The sequence below is a fragment of the Zalophus californianus genome, chromosome X (assembly GCF_009762305.2).
Source record: "Zalophus californianus isolate mZalCal1 chromosome X, mZalCal1.pri.v2, whole genome shotgun sequence".
NCBI lineage: Eukaryota > Metazoa > Chordata > Mammalia > Carnivora > Otariidae > Zalophus > Zalophus californianus.
In genome coordinates, this window is record NC_045612.1 from 552,723 (window position 1) to 580,193 (window position 27,471).

At 39.5% G+C, this 27,471-nt stretch overlaps 1 protein-coding gene across 2 annotated transcripts; it reads right to left on the reverse strand.

Moving 5' to 3' along the window:
* Positions 1 to 5,882: 5,882 nt before the first annotated feature.
* On the reverse strand, positions 5,883 to 26,320 carry VBP1 (VHL binding protein 1). Of its 2 annotated transcripts, XM_027608963.2 has the most exons (7): positions 26,172 to 26,283; positions 22,760 to 22,785; positions 22,266 to 22,390; positions 13,201 to 13,267; positions 11,641 to 11,739; positions 8,635 to 8,773; positions 5,883 to 6,912 (listed from the first exon to the last, which is right to left on the reverse strand). In XM_027608963.2, the coding sequence occupies exons 3-7, from the start codon at positions 22,370 to 22,372 to the stop codon at positions 6,842 to 6,844; spliced, it is 483 nt and encodes a 160-aa protein (XP_027464764.1). In that variant the 5' UTR covers positions 22,373 to 22,390; positions 22,760 to 22,785; positions 26,172 to 26,283; the 3' UTR covers positions 5,883 to 6,841. The 2 variants fall into 2 exon arrangements, with proteins under 2 accessions (XP_027464764.1, XP_027464763.1); XM_027608962.2 differs by lacking the exon at positions 22,760 to 22,785 and having other exon boundaries at positions 26,172 to 26,320.
* Positions 26,321 to 27,471: the final 1,151 nt, after the last annotated feature.

A 27,471-nucleotide genomic window follows, 5' to 3' on the forward strand; every position in this document is an offset into this window, starting at 1 on the left:
CAGGATTATACTTCCCTCCTATGAGATAGGCTTGACCATGTGACGATCAGTGTCCTAGCTAGAGGCTTATCCATCAGCCTGGATTCCAGAGTGAAGTGAGAGCGTGGAGCAGAGCCACCCCGACCTGTTAGTACACACGTGGCCCAGGGACTGGGAATGACTACCATAGCAGCGCATAGCCTACATCCTGGTAAGTACATTTTGGTAATTTATATTTTCCTTGAAAGTTATCCATTACATCTAAATTTTCAAATGCACTGGCATACAGTTGTTGTACTTAGCATAACTTTAAAATCTCTGTATTGGTGCATAGAAACCTCCCATTTGTAATGCTGTATGTTTACGTTGTTTTTATAATTCAGAGTTGTTGGAGGCTTGTGTATTTTTATCAGTATTTTTTTAAGATTTCATTTATCCATTTGACACACACACAGAGAGAGAGAGAGAGAGAGAGAGAGAGAAAGAGAGAGAGAGCAAGCACAAGCAGGGGGAGTGGCAGGCAGAGGGATAGGGAGAAGCAGGCTCCCTGCTGAGCAAGGAGCCTGATTATCAGTATTTTCAAAGAACCAGTTCTGGGTTTTATCAATTTTGCTTATTCTGCATTCTAATTTTTTAACTTTTCATGTTATCTACATAAAACTTACACTCTGTCTCTTTTCATGTGAATACTTCTCTGGTATTTCACATGCCAAGTAATTTTTAAGTGTACTCTGAACATTTTGAATATTATGCAATTCTGGGCTTGTTTAAATTCTATGGAGAACGTTGGTATTTTTGTTTTAGCTGAGAATTTCTCTGGATAAGTTCAGGTCACATGTTCCATCCTGTCCTGTGTGTGCTGTCGTTCCAATGGCAGTTCAGTTTTCAAAGCTTTTGCTGAGCCACTTGGATCTTTCCTGTGCTCATACACCACACAGTAGCCAGTCCAGAAACTGGGCAGTGGTCTATCCTTTTGTTCAGTTCTTTGGTATGCTGATTAGGAACACATATGAACCCAGAAGTTTGTAACCAACACTGGGGTCACTTTCCCAAACTCCTCCCTCTTTCCAGGAAGTTCCAGGGGCTTCCGTTTCCCGTGCTTCAGCCAGAAATCCCAACCAAGCTGGGACAGAATGGCTTGAGGATGAGATTAGGAAGGGGTGGCAGTGATTAGTAATGACAAGGTCTCGGGTGTGACTGCAGGAATAAGTGGTTAAGGAATGCTCTGGGAGAAGGACAAGATTACTAGAGGGGAAAAGAAGAGGCAGGAGAGAAACAGTATTACCCTAAGAGACAGATCATCCTTGACCTTAGTTGATGGAGGCAGCAAAGTTAGTGTGTTGGACATCTGGTTTTTTATTCTTTTGAGTTTGGCACCTAGGGCTCATATTTTCATCTGAATTCCCTGTTTTTAAGCTTACTAGTGTTCTCATTGCATTAAATCCTAAATAACCTGTAATTCTAGTTTCTATTTTTTTACCTCAAAGTTATTTCAGTGTTTAAAATGTTTCAGATTTATTTGAAACTATGAAACTATTAATTCCTAATTTATCTGAGTTATGACTAGAAAATGTGGCCCAGAGGATTTGCCTGTAAGTGACTGAGAATACTGTATTAAGACTCCCACTAATGCTTTGATCCATTTTTTCTTGAATTTCTAACACTTTATATATTTTGACACATTAGATACATGTTCACAAAGGTTTCATCTTTATCATAAATGGTACCGTTTATCAGTGCAACAGGATCTTATTTTAAATATATGAAAGTAGAAAGAAAAATTAATTTAAGAAAACAGTAATTGGAACTCCTACTGCAAACTCCCTGGTGACATGATTCTTTGGAACCCAAAATACAGAAATATCAAGCACCAAAATGAAAGATGTTAACAACGGAGAGTTTTTACTCTACTAGAAGGCCCAAAATTTGATTCCCTAAAAATCCTTTGCCATCTCATTTAAAGTGTTCAAAATACTTTTTAAAAAGTATGTTACTCTGAAATATTTATATAATTACAATTTCATAGAAATATTTTCTGAGGTGGACATAACCAGTGTTCAGTATTTCGGTATATACCTCCACTTTTAAGTACTTAAATATTAGTATTTGCTTTGCCATTATTCAGTAATAGTCTATAATTTTGTATCATGACACATGCAGAGTCACACATGAAAAACTGGAGCTGTATGAAGGCAGTCTGACCATATTTCTTCCCTTTTAAAAACCCTTCCAAGCTGTATTCTTATATACTTTCAAAATGCCCCTTTCTTTAGTTATTTCTATGGTTGAGCCATTTTCCCTACATTTACTGTATCTCAATTTCTCTCAGAACCAGTTTGGACCCCATCTACTTTCAGAAGTTCCTAGTATAGCCAACTTTTACCTGTGGGATAGGCAGAGGGTCAAAAAGGGGGGTATGATAGGGAGCAGGGAAGAAAGGAAGGTGTTCCAGGCTTAGTTCCCAGCTTGCCTGCCTCTGTCTATCCCGGAGGCCAAATTCCTTGCTCCTCCTGCATTCTGTCAGGGTCATCCTTATTGTCTTGGAACTTGATCACTCCTTCCCTAAAATAAAATGTATCCCCACCCACCCACCTAGGCTTCTTTCCCCATTATGAGTCCACTTTTTAACCAAACACTGATGTCAGTGTTTCAGTGTCACAGCAAATAGATACTTTCAGCTAGCTAGAATTGTCACTTTGCTCTGGTTCTGCAACTAACAGCTATAGTATAGTTGAAAATTAAATATCTAGGGTGAATTAAAATTGAACTCTTAAGCTCCCTCTGTACTGAAAAGAAATTATTGCCCAATCCAGTCCAGACATGGGCTGAAGTAGCCAAGGATGTATTTTTTTGTTGTTGTCTGGGGTGTACTGATGAAAAGGAAGAGATTGTTATCTGCTGACCTTTTGCTTTTTAATTTTTCTATTTTTTACTCTCTAGAATGCACAGGTTTCATCTGGGGAAGATAAGCCAATTCAGACTAAGATGGGTTTACTCAAGCAGCTAAAACATCTAGGAGAAATTTCCTATCTGGTCATGGCCTACCTCCAAATAAAGCATCCCCATTGTCACACAACCAACTAAACATAAAATTATTTGAAAACCATGACCAAGAGACATGATCCTTTATAAACAAACTGCTCAGATATACTGTACACACCAGGTCCATCCTTTTTGTTTAATGTGGCTGTAACTAAACCTGACATCAGACAAGAGAGAAGGAACAAACAAAAATAAGTTCTTCAGTTGGACTCTGAGGTACAATCCACACCTAAAGAAAATCAGTTGTATGCACATTAACCAAGTTCAAATACTTCATGTCTCAAACTTCCCTCTCACAACTGATCATGTAAGCAGTACTCTCCCTGGATATAGAAGAGTATTAATATATAGAAAATATGGTTAATTAGCAGGCACATCAATTCTATGACGCTGACTGTAGTTATAAAACTTCAAAATAAAAAGTGTAAGAAAAATCTTATCAACTAGTTTGGCCACAAGATTAAAAAAAAAAAAGTTACTCTGTAATGAGTTCATAAATAGTTTTGCTAAATTTATGGCACGACTTGGTTTTGGGTCAAGGAGAAAAAAGCTCTCCAATCCATCATATAATTGTAAAACTTTGGAGGCTAGGTGGTGATGTCTTATTTTCACCTAATCCAGATAGAAACGCCTCCATCCGGCCCTTTAAAATACCTTAACTATTACTACCTTTTTTGCAGAGGCAGTCAGTCATTAGCCAGGGGCCTTATAAAAGGAAGTAAGTCACTGTCAAAACCTGGGCCCGTAACTATGCAAGATCCAACAGGCTGTGAGCAAGAGGGATTCAAAACCCCTTTCTCCTTCGAGTTTGGGGAACTGACCTTGGATTAGCTTTCTAGCTTGGTTCCTCTGGAAACCTGATGAAAGTGGACCATCAGCTACGTGACCAGGTAAGCCTGCTTCTGGTAAAATGCCCAGGGAGGCACCTTGTGTCTTAGGTGAGAGCCGAGAGGGCTGCAAGTGAACATAAATAAGTCCCTGAGTACAATGTACCTTCCTGTTCCTGGGCCCTGTGCCTGGCCAGGATGGGGATGCTATGCACAGGGGACTGTTCTAAGAGGGAGTGGTCCCTTATGGCTCCTAGGTCAGGGTGGCTCCTGCCCCTATCTATGTAGTCTGTGGGGACTGCTGCAAGAATTCCCACAGAAGAATTCCCACCATCCCCTGGCATGGTGTCTTACTGTCCTGTGTCCTTCGGAGTAAACTGGTGTCAGACATAGCCTATCCAGGGCTTGGGAGTTTAAATGTATAGCTGAACCCAACACCAGCTATGATAGGTGTTGCACACACACTGTCTTCAGAGACAACACAATCCCACATTACCAGTGAATAGGCATAGTAAGGCTATCAAAAGGGTACATGATTAGAACCAATCAAGACAAACCCTTAAGAAATAGTTCAAGACCTTAAAGGTATCACTGAAGTTTAGAGCAGAGAAAGGAGAGCATTATTCATTAAGGGACTGAACTTTAGTTAACATTCCTACCAAACTTAGCTATTAGTTATTGCTAAATAAAGGAGCGAGACATCATGGTACAGAGGGAAGGAAATTCACCTAGGAACGGGGTCTTGGTCTCATTCTGGCTATGTGGACTTGGGTAAGGTCATTCCTACTGCAGCCATCAATATCTATATGGCAGAGAAAGGCAGGGGTGAGATGATGAATTGTGCTTTCCATCATCCCCTACTGTCACTACTGACAAAACTATTCTCAGCTAACCCCAGGAATAAAAACGCTATAATCTTGCTCCTTAGTTCCATTTTTGGTAAGTCTCAGGAAAAATCCTAAATACATGAGGAAAGCCTCATGTAAAAATGTAAATTACGGAATTATTTGTTACTTATAATGGAGAAAAAGTTTTAAAACAACCCAAATGTCTCAATGTGTATCACAGTTTACTACAGTTCACCCATTAGAATACTACTATGAAACTAGTAAAATGATGTTAATATAGTAGCACTATGTAATAAGCAAAGTACATGCTAAGTGAAAAAAGTAGGGTAAAAATTATAAAGACAAAATTTTCAAAATTATGTTTAAAAAAACCTATGCATAAAAAAGAAATGGAAGACAAAGAAATGTCAAGGGGACTGCAAGCGGAACTTATGTCTTTTTTCCCATTTTCTACATTTTCTCAAATGAGCATCTGAATGGAAAAATAAATATTAGTTTCATTTCCAACACACTTATTATTATTCAGTATCAAGTTTCATAGTTAATTTTTACCCATATCCTCTCTGGATGTACTATACTAATATTAAGCTTGAAAATATCATGTCAAAGCAGTATGGTTATGTTATTCTGGAACTGTAAACCCTTATAAATGATCTGGCAGAGGCAAGGCTTAAATATCTTTCTTTTATTAACAAAGCCTAATACCATTCCTGACACATACTAAGTATTTATATGCATTTATAGAATTAACTTAATTTTTGCTCTTTAATTCACCTCTAAAGAGCTGTGTTTCTTCATATTCAGTTCCATTTTCATGTACTTAAACTGAGCAAATCATTCATGTCCTACTATTGACAAGGACATTTTGTGCCAATATACTTACCATAATAAGGTTTGGGAAAATTAGCACTTACAATATATCAAGATGTATACAAACCTCAAATACTAAAATATGGGAATTTAAAAGTATGAGAGAAGAAGTGACTCAAGGAACTTTGGTGTCTTTCAGATTTAACTCAATTGTTTGCCGATCTGTATTCCTTCCAAAGAGATTCTGTGTTGCTCCTACAAACATAAGTTCTTGGGACATGCTCGTTATATGTAGAAGTAAATGAACTTTACAAATATGTGAAAAGACACATGTTAACTTTAGAAAGAATAATGTTAAAAAAAAAGGTGCCATGCCACAGTTTTAACTTCAATGTTTTAATATCATGAAATACAAGTACAAAACATTGTACGAGTATATGCTGTACTACATGGAGATGGAATAATACATTTTTTATCAGAATCTGTATCACCCAGTGCTAGCCACTGGACCCATGGCTTTCCACAGGGATTTTTCTACTCTTCCTATGAGGTTTTATCATGAATAAAAAAGCTCACAAATCTTTTCAACCACTGCAGATTTATATTTATCTTAATATTCTTGTTCAGCTGCTTTGGCGAACTGTTAAGAAATACAAAATTGCCTTAGCCAAGAGTTTTGAGTGGCTAAAGAATTTTGTTATTTCATGTTGGCCAAGATCTCCCTTATGTTGGCATCGCAAAGACACTGTGCACTTCTATGGGGTAAGAAAAAGCGTTGTCTCAATAGCCCTCTTACTGTTTAGGAAGGCAAATTACCATTTCTTGAAAAGTACAGAATATTATAATAGTTATTGGCTAGGCAGTAATTCATGAAAATCCATTTATATAAGACAAATAACAGCAACAGAGAGCCATAAAGCCCCATATGTACTACAGAAAACAAGTTTGGAAATATTTAAACTAACTGTTTTTCCTACGTCTACACTGGTTTAACCACGTCAAGTGAGAGTACCATCAGCCAATAAAGAAAAGTGTCCAGAATTCAGCTCCCATAGCATACCTCAGCCATTTCAGCCAAGACTTTTTTATGACAAACCAAAAAAATGACGAAAGTAGCATTTACTTTGTTGGAAATAAAAAATTAAAATACTAATTTCATAAAATATTTGAAACCAATTTTGTTTTTATAATAAAATGATGTTTATCTTCTTTTAAGTTTTAATTATCATTCTTGCTGTTAAAAAAAATCAAAGTCATGTCAACCTTTAGGGATAAACTTTGGGGTATTTAAAATAACATGTTTGGAAAACTGAACCACATTTTTAATTGTCAGGATTATGCTTTGTTCTTGGTAGAATCATCTTTGTTTCTTCTTTTTACATCCCAATTATAAACCCTGGCCATATCTGCAAGAATTGTCAAAGAAAATGCAAATGCGAATCTAAAGATAACAGATGCAATGACTAAGTATTCACTCACATACTGAATCAAAGAAAGAAATCATGCACACAAAATACCGGTAACTAGTGTTGTGAGCCATCTTGCTATAGTATCATTTAGGAAAATACTGGAACTAAATTCCACCAATACAAAGTCAAGGTCTCAAATCAGTAACTGTTCAGCACATGTAGTCAACTATAGCGTTATACTTGACAAAATATGTGCTTGACACCGTCAACAGTTTGAAAGACAGCCCCTCATCCATGAAATTTCAAAGACTGTTCAAACCATATCCTTTCAGGCAATATTTAAATTAGTACAATTATTAATAATTTCATCTCTTACCCTCCCTTTAGTTTAATAGGACATTCACTCAGTTTCTTTTCCTTTCCACAAGCACCACCCTGTGTAGGCCTCGCACATCAATTCTTTCTTTCATGGACTGTGCCTTTGGTGTTGTATCCAAAAGTCATCACCATACTCAGGTCATCTAGATTTTCTCCAATGTTATCCCCTAGGTTTGTCTTTTCTTCTAGAAGTTTAATAGCTTTTCCCCCCTCTGGATGAAGTCTCCACATTAAGAGTACCATGCCAACCCCTGCTCTAGGCCTCCAACAGGCCTTCCCTCACCCAAGCACTCGATGCCTGCTGCATGCTACATGCTGTGGAGAAAAGAGAAAGTACAGCTCCTACACTTGAAGTGCTCCCAGTTTGGCACAGAAAACAAAGTACTACATGCAAAGTGCTAAGTAAGCACAGGGAAACAACAAAACACCCCAAGGATTTGAAAATGTTGAGAAACGATCTGATGCTTCAGCTGAAATATGACGGGAAAAAAGGAGTAACCCACATAAATAGGGGGAAATCATTCCAGGTAGGAAGAACAGGGTGGAAATATAAAGGGGTGAGGAGAACCGATTGGGGAAGGCTACGGCAGGAAGTGGTCAGCGGCATGAGGTAAAGTCCGGCTTGGGGACACCTCAGAGTGCCTTGGGCGACTGTGTGCGGCCGATGACTGCAACAGGCACCAAGAGAGACAGGTCAGAGAGGAAAGGCGAAGAGCCGGGTTTCAACATGCCTACCCCCTCCTTGACCAAAATACCTACCCCCATCTCTTCTCTTTGCTGATCCAAATCCTATAATGCCTTTAAAAACAGCCCAAGTTCTAACTTCGAACTAATTCCAGCACATATCTCTCTTTCTCTAACTTTAGATTGCCTTGGCATATGGCATACCTGAAACAAACTCACTTATATTTTGCTCTGAAATTACCAGTTAGCCGTTTTACATGTGCAGTTCTAACACAGCAAGACTTCGGCACTCTTTTTTTACACTTACCATCCTGTGCCTCAACAGTTGCAGCAACATAAGAGACCCTTAATAAATGCTTGTGGATTAAGCTATTTAACTAGCTTTGAAGGTGTCTTGAGAAAATATTTGAAAGAAAAATGCTTAGGCGCTAATTTGAATGTGCTGTTTCCAAACCTTCACGCTTCAAATTTAGATAAATCTATCTAGAAACTTAGTTAAGTATTAGTTCCAAATATGTTATTTATTACTCTCATAAAATCGGCAAGTTCAAATCAGCCTAAGAGTAAGGATATTCTTCTCATTAAAATAATGTAAGTAAGAGTGTCGGAAACATCTTTCTCCTTTCCTCCCTTTGCTTTTAGTTAAAGAAAGGATACTGACTTCTGTGGTAGTAAATTGATCTCGAAGAAAGTCAAGGTCTTCCTCAAGAGAATCAAGATTCTTCGTGGCCGTCGATAAATTCTTTTCCAACAATGCCTGAGCTTCATCAATATCATATTCAAGCATTACATTAGCCTGAAGAAAGAAAGTCATGACAATTACTCAACAGGTTAGAGCAGGGGTTGGCAAACTACAGCCCTCAGGCCAAATCTAGCCAGCTGCCTCTTCTTATAAGTTTTATTGGAACCCAGATAGTCTCCATTTGCTTATGCTTTCACACCACGGCGGCAGAGCTGAGTAGTTGTGACAGAGACCATGCGCTCTGCAAAACCAAAATATTTACTCTCTGACCTTTTTACACAAGCTTTGTTGATCCCTGGGTTAAAGAATATATTTACATACATCATATCATTTACTCCTCATAATAACCCTGGTCAGTCAGGTTATCATCTTCTTTACAGCTAAGAAAATGTGGGCTCAAAGAGGTCAGGTTGCCTACACTAACAGAGATATTAAGTAAACAGGAGAGTTAAGAGAAGAACCAATGTTTAGACACCAAATTCCGTCTTTCTACAACTTCCATGATGACACTAAATAGTACTACATTTGAATCAATTTAAATAGTTGTTTCCTAGCTTAAGATACAGTAATTTAAAAGTTTTCAAATATATACATATTATCTAATTTGCTCCAGTAATGGCTATAGCTTTTACTGTCCTCTTCCTACCTCCAACAGATGCTAGGGGCAAAGGCAAGGTGACTGTGTTGAATTCTGAAGATCTGGTGTTACTGCCAACACTCAGAGATGCATGCATTCTGGAAGCGGGGAACCAAACCTTTCCCAGCTCTGAACTCCTCCTATTGACTGCCTTACCACTGGGCATTTCCTGAACCACTTCCCTCATCTGACAGAATTTAAAAATTACTCAAAGGATTGTTGTAAGGATTAAATGAGACAGACAACATGAAAGTGTCTGGCACAAAGCAGGTGCTACATAAATACTGACTGAATAACCCAATCCATGATAGTTAGAAAACTGTATAAAAACTGAGATAGGACAAAAAAAATATTCAATGGAAAGTATATGTCTCTTCAATCCCAGACCCCAATCTCATTCCTGAGTCAACTGCCACTCTTTTTCTTTCTTTCTTTCTTCTTTTGTCAGAGACAGAGAGAACGAGCACACAAGTAGGGGGAGCAGCAGACAGACGGAGAAGCAGGCTCCTTCCTGAACAAGGAGCCCAATGCAGGACTTGATCTCAGGACGCTAGGATCATGACCTGAGCTGAAGGCAGAGGCTTCACCCACTAAGCCACCCAGGCACCCGTGCCACTGTTTCTTATTACTACTTTTTTTTTTCAGAAAGTTTCTACACTTTGGTTACTTTTAACAAAAAAAAAAAAATTAGAATACATTCAAAAACACTTCATTTGTGTCAGAAAAACATTGACGATTCATTCAGGAAGTACCCTGTGCCAAGTATTTCTCTTTTGTTGATTCATTCCTCAGTCTTATCAGCCTCTCCATTTGATGGTCTAACAGGCATCTCAAGACTGACACGCCCAAAACACAACTCCAAGTAACCGTGCAAAGGACCCTGTTAGTCCTCTGCCTGCAAAGGGAGTTTCAACTTTGCTTATAGTTTATGAGTTTTGTTTTTTTTTAAGATTTTATTCATTTATTTGAGAGAGAAAGTGTGAGAGAGCACAAGAAGGGGGAGAGTCAGAGGGAGAAGACTCCCCACTGAGCAGGGACCCCCCCCCCGCCCCCAACGCAGGGCTCGATCCCAGGACCCTGGGATCTCCTCGGATCATGACCTGAGCCAAAGGGAGCCGCCTAACCGACTGGGCCACCCAGGCACCTTAGTTTCTGAGTTTTGTGGCCTAAACAAACCATCCTTATTCCAGGGTTATAAAACAAATTATCTATTACTTGGTCTAGAACTTTGATGGTGTATTTCAGGCAACTATGTAATACATTTAGAATTCATTCTCTTATGAGGTATGAAGTGGATTCCAGCTGTAATTCTTATCAGACAGCTCCCTACTGTCCCAATCTAGTTTATGGAATCATCTTATCCCCACCTGCTGATGGAATGTGCACTGAGGGAAAGAGAAATTGAGGAAGATTACCCCTAGGATTAGAGCCACTGGGTGGATAGCTATCCATTTACAGAACTAAAGGTAAATAAGTATGGGAATTAGGATCATAGAATGAAATGTACAAACCCTGACAACATTACAACTAACAAAAATCAAGGAGGAGGAACTAAGGCACAGAGAGTGAGTTTTGGGGTATTAATCTGCCCATCTTTCATAGCATTAGAGTGCCTCTAAGGGGTGATTCTACATGCTAACAGCAAGGCGGAAATCCTTCCAGTAAGGAGAGATGGGACCTATACACTTAGCTTGCTACTTGGTACGGGAACTTGTCTGGGGTAAAAAGACCAATGGACAGCTAGCTAGCTGGACAGTCAGGAATGGGTTGGATGATTGGTCAGGGGATTGAGAAGAGTAAGATAGGAAAAAATCACAGACAAGGTCTATCACATCATCTAAAACTGAAATACATGGTTTTAAAAATGGACGCTAATCTCAAGGTTTTTGTAATAATCTTTTCCCCCTTAAGTTTTGAGAGATCTTTCCAGAACTAATAAACCCTTATGGGGAAGAAACATTTATCTGAGGTTCAACGGTTCTATTTTATTTCTATTCCTCTTCCTTCTGTTACATTTAAGAGATAAAGCATTAGCGGAAGGGGAAGAGAGAGTGCTTTGGTTAGTTTTGTCTTGACTGGGAGAGACAAGCACCTTTTGCTGCTCATCACACTTGTAATTCCAGTCAGTTTCCAATACAGACCCCTTGAACTCCAACCCTGTATTCCTTCCACAGTCAAAGGGAGATGAGCACTTTCCCCGGCTTAAACAGTATTGCTGTGGTGGGAAAAACACACTGGTTTACCAGTGTCAGCCAAGGAAGCTGGGGCTATTTCAGTTACTTACCCCCAACCACAGACACACTTTATCAGTAGGAGGAACTGAAGCTTTGCAATACAGGTTATCCGCCAGTAAGAATCTGGTCTCCAGTGAACTGGTGGACTCCTTCAAAAAAAAAATGACAGTATTGTAAATAGGTCAGTTTAATAACAAGGCTATAAAGGAGAGATCATAGAGCTGAACCTAAGTCATTTAGAACAGTACCATCATGCCAACTAAGTGTGGTGGCAAAATACATGAATGCTGGAGCCAGATGGCTGGGCATGGGGGCCATGGATTCTGGCTCAGCTACTTACTACTTGTGTAAATTTGGCATTTCACTTGATCTGTGTCTCTGGTTCCCGATATATAAAATTAGAATAATAGTCCCAATACCGCTGAAGGCTGTGGAAAACAGACTATACACAAACATGCACACACATACACACAAAATAGTGCCTGGCACAGAGTAAGTGCTATGCAAGAGTGAGCAGTTATTGGGGCACCTGGGGGGCTCAGTCAGCGAGGCCTCCGACTCTTGATTTCAGCTCAGGTCATGATCTCAGGGTCGTGAGACTGAGCCCCACGTCAGCTCTGCATTAAGAGTGGAGTCTGCTTGGGATTCTCTCTCTCCCTCTGCCCTTCCCCTCCCCTCCCCTCCCCTCCCCCACTCACACTCTCTCTCCCTCTCCCACAAGTTAGCAATTATTACTTCATTAGTGCTTCATGCGGAACCAACCAGTTTCCTGAAGTCTCTTACAAATTTCACCACGTAAAATAATGTATTGGAGATAGTTATTCTAGTAGTCAAGTAATAAATTATATACCCATTTTTAAAAAGATTTTATTTATTTATCTGAGAGAGAGAGAGCATGCACAAGCCGGGGGCGGGGGGCGAGAGGGAGAGGGAGAAGCAGACTCCCCGCTGGGCAGGGAGCCCAATGCAGGGCTCGATCTCACAACCCATGAGATCATAACCTGAGCAGAAGGCAGAAGCTTAACTGACTGAGCCACCCAGCCACCCCCATATAATCTTTTAAGTACAATATGCTTATAAAATTTAATCTTTACAGCCTGCTTTTATTTAATGAGTACTGGATTAAGACTCAGAAGATTCTCAAATACACTTCTGCCAATAACTAGCTTTGTGACACTGGTCAAGTGTAACCTCTCTGTAACAGTTTCCCGTTACATGAGAACCCAAAACACAATTTCTAAGATTCTTAGACTCAGTCCTTCTTCTTAGGGAGAACAATAATAACGATAAAACCCTTGGATTCTGTTACCTCAAAATAAGACATTTTCTTTTTGTACCTAAAATAACTTTCAATTGCATTTAGTTTTACAAATACTTCATGTAAGTAAAAGAATCCAAGAAGTGTAGGCCCTAAAATTAAAGCTGACTTGGGAAAAAAGCCACAAAATTTATCACAGAAGTAACACTGTGACATCAGTACATGTACACAAGTATCAAGAAGGCAGACTGGATATAACACATTCAAATACCAGTGACCAAAGAGTCAAGGAAGATGAGTCTCTGCTGAAGTATTCTGGTTCACGCATATTTAGAAACAAAAATGCACTTACTTTTTTCTTCTGCATGTATTTTAGAATTTCTAAAGTCTGCTTAATTTCAGGAATCTGACCTTTTAGCCTGTGAATAAGAAAAAGGTTGACTTAGTATTTTGCAGGCAAGAAAAACACCAGGACACAGTCTTACTAGCTTTGCATTTTCTATTGATTATCTCTTTGAGAACCATTAAAACCATCCCTTTGTCAAAACCCACAGAACATACAACACTACAGTGAACACTCAGGTAAACTATGGACTTCAGTTAATATATTGATACTGACTCATCATTTATTTATTTTTTAAGTAGGCTCTACACCCAATGTGAGGATTAAACTCACAACCTTGAAAAGAAGAGTCACATGCTCCAATGACAGGGCCAGCCAGGCACCCCTTGACTCAACAATTGTAATCAATGTCCTACTCTGGTGGAGACTGTTGATAATGGAGGTTCTGCATGTGTGGGGAGGCAAAGAATATATGGGAAATCTCTGTACCCTCTGCTTAACTGTGCTATGGACATAAAAGTGTTCTAACAACTAAAGTCTATTAAAAATTATTCTTAAAAAGCTACTAGCAACTGATTCCAAAGCAACATCAACCTCACTGACAAGAAAATAAGAGATAAAAATATGCTGAAAACATATTTAGAAACATACTTAGAAGAATGAAACATTTTTTATTTTGTTGGCACTGAGGTTTAGCTCTTTCTTCTGGTGATTAGAAGCTGCCCAAGGTTACAATGTGTTGTGCATGGAAAAATGTGCAAACTAGTTGTGGGGTCCCTGTCAAATCACAATGGAATTTGTAACAAGACAAACTAGGGATACAAAAACAAAGCTGTGGTTCTTTCAGAATACATTTAACTAAATATGACTGGAAATTGGCATGTAAACAAAATTTAAATGTGATAATGAAAATGTACTTATTATAGAAGTGTTGAATCACTATATTGTACACCTGAAACTAATATAACACTGTATATTAACTATATTGGAATTTAAATAAAAACTTGATAAACAAAAAACAAAGAAAATATACTTATTGCATCATATAAAGGAAGTCACAGAATATGTGAAGGAGACTAGCAGGGCAAACTTTATTATACCCTGTGCTACTGACCTGGCAAGAAGTATGTTAGATGAGCCTGCTACTTAAAAAAAAAATACTATCACTATCTGGAAATATAGTCCAGTGAATAATATAGAAACACATATTTATTGTTCATTTTTTTTTACTTACTTTACTTAGCTCTGTGAGCTCTTTACAAATTCAATATGGAATGGATGTTGTAGCGCTTCCAACTCTGCTTACTTTCGTATTACATGTTAATATAGGTAAATGCTAAAAATATATATTTATTTGTAAAATATCTGATACACATGCAACAAAAGAAGAATGTTCAAATAAAGGTTTTTGGTCATGTCAATGATTTCTATGATATTTTTGTATGTAATACATAAATTATGAAGCATATTAATAAATCAAGCAGCTGCAACCCCAGTCAACTGAAGAACAACATCACCAAGGTCGCTGAGCATGTCCAAGCAATATACCTCTTCCCACTCTGCTCCATCCCAAGAGACAGCAGCTCTCCTGTGTTTACAGCCCCTTTTTCTTCTTTTTCCAATAATTTAACATTTATGTATATTCCCAAACAATATATTCTTTGCTGGTTTCTTGGCTTAATATGATCGAGTGTTGAATGCATTTTTCTTGGGTTTGCTTAACTCAATTAGGTTCCTAAGACTTATCCATTCATTTTCACTGCTGTGTAATATTCAATTATGAATATAGCACAACTTTTTTCTTAAAGATTTATTTATTTATTCGACAGAGAGAGACAGCGAGAGAGGAAACACGAGCAGGGGGAGTGGGAGAGGGAGAAGCAGGCTTTCCGCGGAGCAGGGAGCCCGATGCGGGGCCCGATCCCAGGACCCCGGGATCACGACCTGAGCCGAAGGCAGACGCTTAACGACTGAGCCACCCAGGCGCCCCATGTAGCACAACTTCTTTATCTACTCTCCTGCCAATGGACACTTGGGTCAGTTCTAGGTCTTTGTTATATGAGCAATGGAAATCTCTAAGTTCTAGGAGTGGGTAGAAGAGTGAGAAGGGAGATAGCAGCTTAGAAGGGAAGCAGATCAAATATTAAAGGAAAGGAAAGCTTTTTAGATGTTTTTTCCTCCCTCTAAACTGCCCTGGGTAAATCACCTTACCTACCCCCTCACTGCTACAGGGTGAAAAAATGGTAGAATTGACCAGAAGCAGAGAGGTCAGGCTAAGGAGCTAAGAAGACAAATACTGGTCCCCAATAGTCTGCCCCCGCAACTCCTACTCCCAGGAGTGATGACAGTGAAGACAGCCAAGGGCAGAGGAACAAAAAGAACCCTCAGAGGCCAAGTCACCTGGTTTGGGAGAAGGAACATCTGTCCAATGGTGGTGCCCTAGATTGTAACACCAGCAGCATTCTTCCTACCCGTACTCACCAGGAGGGGCTTTAATTACCCCCAACCCCACACACATTAGTGACCAAAGAAACTGATATCCCTGAGGGAATATGAGCTGATGGGGAAAAGAAATGATAATCTGATAAACACAACTACAATAAAATAAAGACAATAAACTCAACAACACCCATCAGATGAAACAAAATGAAATACTAAAAGATAAGATTACACAGTGAGTATTTAAAAATACCTGAGAGAAAAGAAAGGATATTGATAATATAAAGAAACAAGTAGCTAGCTCTAAGAAGAACTAACCCAAACGACTAGGTACAAAAAAATGTAATGGTTGAAATAAAGAACTCATGGACATCCATCTAATGGCCAAAAGACAAATTACCAAAGTCAGTAGAAGAGAGGAAATAATAAAGAGAAACAGAAGGCCAAATTAGAAGCATCAAAATCTATATTAACAGGAATCCCAGAAGGAGACAAGAGAAAAAAAATTACCAGAAAAAAATGCAAAATATGATAATCACAAAATTTCCAGTTAAAGAACGATAAAAGACATACAATCCAGGTGTTGAGGAGATTACCACAAAACAATTATGAAATACTAAAGAACTTTTATACAGCTGAAGGTAAAGTTAAAGGCAAATGACAGGCTGCAAGGAAAAATTTACAGGATACGTAAAAGAAAAAGGTTAGTATCCAAACTACACAGAGCCATCTGCTGCAAAACAACTCGATCATGCACAAAAATAGTTTTTGTAGCATAGTTGATATCATAGAGGTGAGGAAAGTTCCTGAAAAAATTAAAGGGTAAAAAACTAGAAAAGCTTTGAGTTGAGCAGTGAGAACTAGAGAAAAGTAAGCATCATGAGTCAGGTGCTGCTATCAGCTACAGACCCAAGCCTGGGTCCCTGCCTCGGCAACTCAGTGGGGAAGCTCACATATTAAGTGCCACAATAGGAACAGGCTGGTATAGAATCACCACTCCTGGCAAAAGCAAAATCCTCTATGGATAAAGGCAAACCACACAGTTATCCATAGTTACAGGAAGCTGACATATAGCTAGTGAAGAAAGAAGAAAAACATCCACACATAGACAAATTACAGTAAAATGAAACGAGATTATCATCTTGAACATATCCAAAAAGAAAAATCAGTTGATCTAAAAAGATAGGCTAGATTTAAAACAATAACCTTATGTTGTTTGCATGGTACACCCTTAAATATAAATAATAAACAGGCAGAAAGTAAAGGGATTGGAAAAGATGAAATAAGAAAATGGTAACCAAAAGAAAGCTGGGATAGCTGGAAGTAGCCAACAAAACAGACTTTAAAACAATAAGCATTATCTTATATAAGGTTAAGTTCACCAAGACATAATAATTCTCAAATTGCATGTGCCTAATAATATAGACTAAAAATTTTTTAAAAAGGGATAAAAATTGTTTCCGGTTAAGATGGCAGACCAGCACTCCCACCTGTGACCACTCAACTAGCCAGAGAGCCGCTGAAGGTGACAGGAACTACAGGGCTGACTCCCAGCAAGGGAAGAAACTGAAAGGTGAGCTGATTTCCTGCAGCTACTCTTATCAAATAATGAGTAGGAATTATTTCTCTTTATAGAAGTATACCAGACTTATTAATAAGTGAAAAATAACTGAATTAGATCATTTTGCAACTCACAATTAATGTATCTAGGCACTGTGAGCACCATAAAAAGAGACAACTAGACACTACCTCTTAATGGAAAAACAATACACAAACCTATGAAGCAGTGTTGTCACAAAGACCCTGAATATGATCAAGACTGCAGATCCAACTATCAATTTACAGTATTGAGAAGACAAAGAAACATGCTTGAAAATTTCACAATTGCTTCGAAATTTAGCGACACAGTTGTGAAAGAGAAAACAATAAAACTTTGAGAATAAAATATTAGGAGGATATCTTCATGAACTTGGGATAGGAAAATATTTCTTAAACAGGAGGAAACAGATTGTTAAATTGGACTACATTAAAATTAAATGGTGTTTAGTCAAATAATACGTCCACAGTATATCCACTAAAAAAAAAAAAAAGAAATTGAAAACTTACACATACCATACATAAAAATAAATTTCTGGATTAAGAAGTTAAATGTGAGGGACGCCTTGGTGGCTCAGTCAGTTAAGCCTCTGACTTTTGATTTCGGCTCAGGTCATGATCTCAGGGTCGTGAGACTGAGCCCTGTGTCAAGCTCCATGCTGAATGTGGAGCCTGCATAAGATTCTCTCTCTCTCCCTCGAACCCTCCCCCACAATAAATATAAATAAAAAAATAAGAAGTTAAATGTGAAAAGCAAAATTTTAAAGCTTTTAGAGGAAAACACAGAGGTTTGTGTTTTTGAACATGAAATATAGGGTAAGATTTCTTAAATGAGACACAAAAAGCTATTAAGGAAAATTTTAACCGAAAACATTTAAATTAAGAACTACTCATCAAAGGAAACCATAAGGAAAGAAAAAAGATAAATTACAAAAGGAAGAAAAATTTCTCATCCATGTAACTTAAAAGGATTAATATCCTAATGGGGCTGGTGCACCAACCCCCCATGCAGTCATAAATCCATGTATAACTCTTAACTCCCCCAAAACTTAACTACTAATAGCCCATTGTTGACTGGAAGCCTTATAGATAACATAAACAGTCGATAAACATATATATGTTATAATACATTTTATGTATTATATACTGTATCCTTACAATAATACCTAACATTTTCTTAATTTTTTACCTTTTATCTTTTATATCTTTTACAAAAATTTATTTTGTATCTCAAGGCTATGCAGTTCATCTGCAAGTTTTTTTCAAATTGTCACAAATCTTCCAAAAATTTTTCCAAAATGTATATTGAAAAAAATCCATGTGTAAGTGGACCCGTGTTTAAACCCATGTTTGAACAATCTGTGTTGTTCGAGGGTCAATGTATAAAGAACACCTACAAATAAAAAAAGACAACCACCCACTACTGAAATGGGTAAAACTCTTCAGAAAGCTTTCCATATTCACTATCTCCAATTCTATCATTCTCTTTTTTTTATTTTATTATTATGTTATGTTAATCATTATACATTACATCATTAGTTTTTGATGTAGTGTTCTATGATTCATTATTTGCATATAACACCCAGTGCTCCATACAGAACGTGCCCTCTTTAATACCCATCACCAGGCTAACCCATTCCCCCCACCCCCCTCCCCTCTAGAACCCTCAGTTTGTTTTTCAGAGTCCATCGTCTCTCATGGTTCATCTCCCCCTCCAATTTCCCCCCCTTCATTCTTCCCCTCCTGCTATCTTTTTTTTTTAACATATAATGTGTTATTTGTTTCTGTGATTCAGCAGTCTTGCACAATTCACAGCGCTCACCATAGCACATACCCTCCCCAGTGTCTTTTAAACCACTGGACCAACAACATTCCCATCCAGAACACCAATGACTTCCACTTTGCTAAGTCCAGGTCAATTCTCAGTCGTTATCCTACTTGACACAGGTGATCATTCCCTTCTCTATCACACATTTTCTTACCTTGGCTTCCAGAGTAAACTCTCCTGGTTTTTCCTGACCCCACTGGCAGCTTTTCAGTCGTTTTACTGGTTATCCCTCTTCTCCCTAACATCTGACTGTTGCAGTACCCAAATCTTTGATCCTTTCTTCACCTACATGCACTCTTTTGGTGATGGAGCTCATTTAGTCCCCTAGTTTTAAGTTACTCCCAAATTTTTATCTCCAGCCCAGGTGGTCCCCAAAGTCAGACTCACAAATTTAACTGCCTGTTTAACATCTATCTGTACTTGGATATCCAAAAAGGTATCTCAAATGTGTCCAGAACTGAACTCCCGATCTTCCTCCAAACCGGCTTCACCCACAGTCTTCTCCATCTCAGATGATGAGTTAACTCTTCCTTCCAAGTTGCTCTGACTTGGGAGCCATCCTGTATGTGTCCCTTCCACATCTCACCTCTGACCCACCAGATCATGCTGGCTCCAACTTGAAAGTAGATTCAGAATATGCTTCTTTCCCACCACCTCTAACAACTTACCTAGATTCATGAAAGGGCCTACTAACTGACCTCCTTGCTTCTGCCCTTCTCAGGAATATTATCAGCCAGCAACCCGAGGGAGTCGTATAATAATAGGGGAAAATCAGATCATACCACTCCTTTGCTCAAAACCCTCAGCAGCTGCCACCTCCAATACTCCACACCCTCTTATTCCATAGCATTTATCACCTTCTAACCTACTCTATAATCTAATTCTGTTTTCTGGCTAGAATGTCAGCTCCAGGAGGACTGATCTATCCTAAGTACTGAAGATGACGCCATGCACATATTAGGTGCACAATAAAATTAGTTCTATTGAATTGTGTGTTTACTATCTAGACTCCACTAGACTGCAACATTTCCAAGGGCAGGGATTGTCTGTTTTGTTCACTGATATACCCCAAGTGCACCTAATGAGGAAGGCTACAGGTACACAGTGCTATTTTTATCCCTCACATTCATGCCTAGAGCAAATGTAAACCTGGAGTGAATATCCTACTACACCACAGCACTAGAGTTAGCAATATAACTATGATACACAAATTTCCTCCTCTCTCCCAGGGCTTGGTCCTGAGGCCCATTTTCTTCTCTATCTATAACCTCCCTGTGGGTGATCTGAAATTAATGACCTTATTCTTCTTTTTAAAATGAAAATAGGGGCGCCTGGGTGGCTCAGTCGTTAAGCATCTGCCTTCGGCTCAGGTCGTGATCCCAGGGTCCTGGGATCGAGCCCCGCATCGGGCTCCCTGCTCCGCAGGAAGCCTGCTTCTCCCTCTCCCACTCCACCTGCTCGTGTTCCCTCTCTCGCTGTGTCTCTCTCTGTCAAATAAATAAAATCTTTAAAAAAATAAAATAAAAAATAAAATAAAATGAAAATAAACTTTTATTACAAAGCAGTATGTGACTACTGGAGAAATTTAGCAATACCGATAACCAAATTTTTTAAAAATATCATATTCCCATCACCCAAAGATTACCACTGTTAATACACCATTAGTGTAGCTTCTTCCAGAAATTTGTGTACATATACGTTTCTTTCCAAAACGAGAGCATACTGTTCTTAGTGTTTTCTATCCTACTCTTTTCTGTTAACACTCTCCATTTGTTTATGTCAATGACTTTTCATCTAATACCCAACCCTTATTCAAATTTCCCTGTCACCAAATCAAATGAGAAAATATATCTCAATACAAACTTCTGTACTTTTACATGAATGGCACGTGATGCCCAGATGAGCCTTCCTTGCTTTAGTCTGCCTCCAAATTCATAACCAGCCTTCAAACTTCTTCACACAGCCATATGCTCCTCTTGGAAGCTTCCCCTGAACCTCCTCATCCCCCTCCAGATCATACCTTTCCCTGTGCTAACTCATTACTTTGTACTAAAGTATCTCAACTGCGATACTTTATGTGCTTATGTTATTTACATATCTACCATGCCCCTAGACTGTGTCCCTGTTGAGAGCAGATACTGGACCTTATTTCACCCAAAACAGTATATGGCACCTAGTTGGAATCCCATAAATATTTAACTGACATAAGAATTCTGGCATATGTGCATAGCAGATATCCACAAGTATTTATTGCAGTGAACTGACTTTATAAGCTACTATAAAAATATAGGGAAATACACAATTGAGAGCAAGGATTCATTTGTTCTATGCCTATTATTTGTGAAATCTAGGAAAGTCATAACCTCTATGGGTCTCTCATCTCAATGGCAAAATAAGAAGGATGTACTAGAGATCCAAGATGTTGTGAGCCTAGATGCTTTGGAGTAAGGTCTTCAATATTCATTCTACTATGTGTTCAAAACCATCTTTAGACTAATAATACCAAGTGTTGGCGAGGATGTGGACTAATGGAACAACTAGAACTCCATACACTGCTGGTGGGAGTAAAATACGATACAGCCATTTTGGAGGACTTTCAGCAGTTTCCTTCTAACACTGAACATTACACTTAAACCATAGAAGTTAGCAATTCTACCCCGAGGTAATTACCCAGGAGAAATGAAAACGTATACCCACACAAAGACTTCAAGCCAAAGGGGGAAACAACCTAAATGTCCACTGACAGGCAAATAGATAAAAATTGTGGGTGGTACAAATACATACAATGGAGGAAGATTCAGCACTAAAAAGAAACTAATTTACTGATACACACAAGACCATGGATGACTCTCAAAAGCATTATACTAAGTGTCAGAAGCCTGACATAAAATAGTAGTTACTATATGCTTTCACTTATATGAAGTTCAAGAACAGACAAAAACAAATTTATGGTGAAAACAATCAGAACAATGGTTGTCTCAGAGGGGGCAGAGTTGGCCAGAAAGGGGTGACAGGAACTCCCTAGAGTAATAGGAATATTCTACATATTGATCTGGGCAATGATTATAGAAGTGAATACATATGTGAAAATTCATTAAACTGAATATTCAACATCTGGACATTTTATTATATGTAAATTATGTCTTGATTTTTAAAGTTTAAGCCATACAAAATTAACAACAAAAAACAACTTGTAAATGTTTACACTTACCTCCTTTTCTTTTGAGCAAGGTTGAGTTCCATAAACTTATACTTCTGGTACTGTTCATCCAGCTTCTTTAGTACTGTATCTGCAGTCTCATTCCCAGGCTGTTTCATGAAGGAATCTACATCTTCCTTTAATATCAAAATAACACATGACAAGTTTTAGACTTTTTTTTTTTTTAAAGATTTTAAACCCTGAGATCATGACCTGAGCCAAAACCGAGAGTTGGTCGCTTAACCAACTGAGTCACCCAGGTACTCTCAAATTTTAGAATTCATACCTCTAATCTGATTTTTGACTGCTTCAACTTTATCTTTAAAACAAAAAAGAAAGAAAAAGCTTGTTTCTTTTTTCCAAATACTTGTTTTTAACTAAAATGTAGTTATAAAAAATTCAAGACCATTTCAGACAGTGCACATACATTATGTAGCTAATTTATTCTTCCTCCACCTTCCTCTTTTTATTTTTATTTATATATAGGGAAAGAAAGATGACCTTACCTGCTTTATGCACCCCCCAGGCGACCCTAGTAGTAAATATGAAAATTACAATCAAACACATTGCCTAGTCATGCAGCCTAGTCACAAAACGACTCAACAGATTATATGCCAAAATTATTGACTAAAATTTTTAATGCACGTTCTACCATAGAAATCATGCTAAATATGGTCGTTAGGTTCCCAAGGCAAGCCACAAGTACCTCCTTAAGTATCAATGGTGGAAATAAAGTAAACCTAAAAGGCAAACAGAACAATCTTTTGTAAAAGGAATAATGAAGCAAAAGAAAAGTAGTAAAACTGAACAGCACTTTTTAAATGTATACTACATGCTGGTCCTTGAAGAAAAATGAGTTAATAAGATAAGGATCAGGAACTAAATGAAAATAGATGGAAATTTTAGGGCAATCCTATTGGACGTTTCCAGCACTTTAAAGAACTTTATTCTTTCATTTTAAGTTAAATTCAATAACCTTATGGTTTCTGAGATCTCTATATTATTCTTATCCATGCTTACTAGCTATAAGGGAGTATTTTAGCCAAAACAAGACAAGAAGCAAAAGAAAAACAACAGCAAGGGAGTGTGAACTCTGAAGCCATCAAGCTAGAGACATTGTAAAAGAAATTGAAAAGGTGAGGCTGGGGGCAATGACTGAACTCTGCATGTATAATGGAGACACCATCCTCCCAGAAGGGTCACTGCAGGAAAGAGATAAAAGTCAAAGTTTCTAGCACCTGGTAAATGTTGCTAGGAGCTTAGAGTCTAGCAAGCAGAATTAAGCAGCACAGAACTGTGGCTAAGAGACAGGGCCTGCCTTGTTTGAATCCTGGCTTCACCACGTACCAGACGTGTTCACTTTGGAGAAGTTATTGAACCTCTCTCTTTGACTCAAGTTTCTCATCTGTAAAAATGAAAATACCTTTTTCTCACAGGGGACTAAATGAGTTAGCATGTGTAAAATGCTTACAAGAATACATGACAGCTAGTAAGTGCTCAACAAACATTAGCTATGTTTATATATGTCTATAATACAATGTGCTGAGGGAACAGATGAAAGTGCCAAGAATTCTGTCTTGGGGCAGTGCTCAAGAAAAACTACAGGGAGGGGCGCTTGGGTGGCTCAGTTGGTTAAGCATCCAACTCTTGATTTGTGCTCAGATCATGATCTATAGGGTGGTGGGATTGAGCCCTACATTGGACTCTGCGCTCAGCACAGAGTCTGCTTGTCCCTCTCCCTCGGCTCCCACCCCCACCTCGCAAGCTCTTTGTCTTTATCTCTAAAATAAATAAAATCTTTTTTAAAAAAAGAAAAACTACAGGGAGGTCATATCTGAACTAGATGTTGAGAGATTAAGACAAGACATGAGCAACTGGGCGAGGGAGAAAAGGACAATTCAAGCAGAGAAAGAAAACAAACTATGGCACCAGTGGGAATGGAGAAAAGGATGAGGTCTGACTTTTAACCAGAACAGTATAGGGCCTCCTGTATCACAGAAACTAATATATATTAAGCATCTACTTCTTATACTGAAAGCACACATTGCTTCTCATAGCAACTCTCTAAATATTGTTATCGCTATTTCAGTGAAAGTAACTGAGGCTCAAAGTGGTAAAAAATAAAATGCTCAAGATGAAGCAGCAATTGCAAACTAGAGGCAGGATTCAAACCCTGGCTACTTAGAAGCCAATGTTCTTTCTACAATACCATGTTATTCAAATAATTACATAAAATTTGGATTGCTTACATATTATATTCTACTGGTAGAAATTTTAAGGTCTAGAAAAAATAAACCAGAGCAATTTTAGGGGGAAAAGGCATTTTAAGATAAGACGTTATAAAGCCTCAGATAAAGTGTATCCTCCTGAATTAGCTTTTTGAAGCCATCTCTAGCTGAGGACCAAGAACGTATTATTTAAGGCACTATGGAAATTGAATTCAACATCTAGTTATGAGCTTATACTATGTGTCAGGTGCTGTGCTAGGACCAGGAGAAATTGACACTGAGCCAAGATGACTACCTCACTTTCCTCCCACGGGCAGAGCATGTAAATAGGGGCCCTGGTGCTCCACAGATTGCCCAAGTTCAAATCCTGGATAACTTGCTTACTTTCACACTATATGACTTGGGGCCAAGTGACTCAAGTTCCTCAGTTTCATCATCCACAAAATGGGAATGATAATACCTACCTCCTGGAGTTTTGGAAAAGCATTAGGAAAGTGCGTGGCACTCAACAAATTTTGTCTCATTACCATTAGTTGGGAAACGAATGTAAAGAAATAAATGGCATAGCTCAGGGGGAAAACACAAAATAACAAAAGAAAACAACTACAAAATTGAATCAGCAAATGCAAATATGCAATACAGAGTGTATATAAAAGTGGTCTAAATAAAGAATAAATAAAAGAAATGGGTATTTTGAATGATGTAAGGTATCATTAACAAAAAGGTGGAGATAAAGCAACATAGGTACAACCCAAAAGGTCAAGAAAATTCCGTTAAGACTTTATAGTAGCTCGGTCAGAACTGAGTGAAAGACAGATGATACTGACCTGAAGGCCAGTCGTGTTTTCTCTCATTATTCAAACAGTTTTGAAATACTATTTCTAGAATGGCCTAATGAAAGGACAGTGTTGAAGTTATATAGTTGCTTCTCTTTGATTGGACTTGGGTTGATCCCCGTGTTCTGTGAAGCCTCCAAATTGCATTCCCTACCTCCTCTCTCAACTCCACACGATGCATTCTCTACTAAGTTGTTAGAACGATGTACCTAAAACCAAATATGATTATACCGTGCCTTTATGTAGACAGCTTCTAATGACAGCCCGTTGCCTACTGGATAAAGCCTCAATTCCTTAGCAGGACACACACAAAGCCTTCACACTCTGACTCTATCCTACCTTCCCATCAGTCTCTTCTTCCATTCCTGCAAGGCAACAGACCACAGCATTCCTTGAACAGACTAGGTGTAATTTCCTATTTTCACACCTAAGCACCAGCTGTTCTGCCTACTCATTGTATCCTGTCACCATATAACCGTCGGTCCCTCCAGCATCTAGGCTGAGTCTCTCTCTGGCTGCTCACCGCCTCCCCCTTTCCCTTTCCAAAAGCAGCAGAGAGTGAAACCCGGCATCCGGGGAGAGGCCCCTCAGACCGCCCCGCCCCGCTCCACAGTCCTCCCGTCCCGCGTCCCCTTCTGTTCGCCGACCGCGTTTCCCTCCGCGGGGGGGGGGGGGGGGGGGGGTACCAGTAAGTTCAGTTCGTCTAGGCGTAGAGGGGGAGAGCGGGCGAAGCGCTCTCTTTCAGGTCCATTTGCTCAACTCCTCCCCCAGTAGTCGAGGCCGGGGTGAAGGCCGGGAAGTAGGGGTAGCCCGCGGCCTAGCGCCAACATGCCGAGGACCAGCGTGCCTCTTACCACAAACACGGCCTCAGGAATCCCCAGGTGGAGCCGTCGCCCGTTCCCTGTAGCCACTTCTCCTAAGCCACAACCGTCCTTCGCGGCCGCCATCTTGGGAAAGCGAGAGCGCGAGTAACTGCCTCCCGAGCCGCCAACCGCTGGTGGTCCCTGATTGGCTCGCTCACAGCTGCAGGCCCGCCCCCCCTCCTCCTTGTGAGTCTGCGGGTTCATTGGCGCGCAGGAAGTAGCCGCCCCTTCTCTCTCCGACGAGTCGCCCAACCTGTGGGTGCTAATTGGCTGTGCAGAGGTGAGTGACAAGCCAGGAAGTGCCGCGGGGGAGATGCTGGCTCTGCAGGAAGAACCTATGCAGGGTTCAGGGAAGAAGGGTCTTGGGGGTTTTGTGGGTGGGAGGGCTCGAGGACCCTGGGAATCAGAGCCCGAACTAGACCTCAGTTCCACCCCAAAACGGGCAACACCTTCCAGAATAGCCTTCCAAGCGACCCGATCCCCTCTCGGCTACAAGTGAATCTGGGACCTAGACGCCGCGACGGGGCCTTGGTCTCCGTGCCTTTCTGGTCCCACAATCCGAGCGAGCTTCCTGGCCCTCAAAGGGGACTTGTTTTGTGTCTGTTTCGGAATGGAGCCATTGGCCTGATTTTAATAAATATCCCGCCCACTGCACCAACCTTTCCTGAAAGCCACCCTTGATCGGAATGTTGCCACCCCAATTCAACCATTTTCAAAACTTCATATTCTACACACAAAATCCTAAGAACTCTTCCGAGGCTTCCAGCCCGAAGGACTTCCCCAACACCGTCCACCACTACGACCCTTTGAAAGCAAATGCGTTATACAGACGTGAGTACTTATTCTTTGGTCTCTTTTCTAACAACTAACAACCCTGTTCCTCCCGCCTTTGCTTGCACTGGAGTGCTTTGCAGTGAAGCGGTCCTTCATCCACTCACACAAACCCTACAATGAGGCAGCCCGTTTATGAATGAAGGATGTTAGTTCCCTTACTTAGTGGGGATACATATGTAATAAGAATAGTGATTAACATTTATTAAAAGCTAACTGTGTGCCAGTCACTGAGTCATGCTGTTTAATCCCCACAAGCCCAAGCTGAGAGGGACTATCATCGCCCATAGTGAACAGACAACTATAAAGAACCTTAAAAATGAACCATTTGTGGGGTTCCTGGGTGGCTCAGTTGGTTAAGCCTCAGACTTGATTTAGGCTCAGGTCATGATCTCAGGATCGTGAGATCGAGCCCCACCTCAGGCTCCACGGTGGGCTCTGCTGGGCATGGATCCTGCTT

Bases quoted from the DNA above. Each gene is read 5' to 3' on its own strand.
- VBP1 (XM_027608962.2), bottom strand. From the start codon at position 26,264: ATGGCGGCCGCGAAGGACGGTTGTGGCTTAGGAGAAGTGGCTACAGGG. The intron at 22,391-26,171 runs GTAAGAGGCACG...TTGATATTAAAG, and splicing joins TTCCTGAGGCCGTGTTTGTG to GAAGATGTAGATTCCTTCAT. The intron at 6,913-8,634 runs GTATCCTTTCTT...CAATTCTTGCAG, and splicing joins ATTTACTACCACAGAAGTCA to ATATGGCCAGGGTTTATAAT.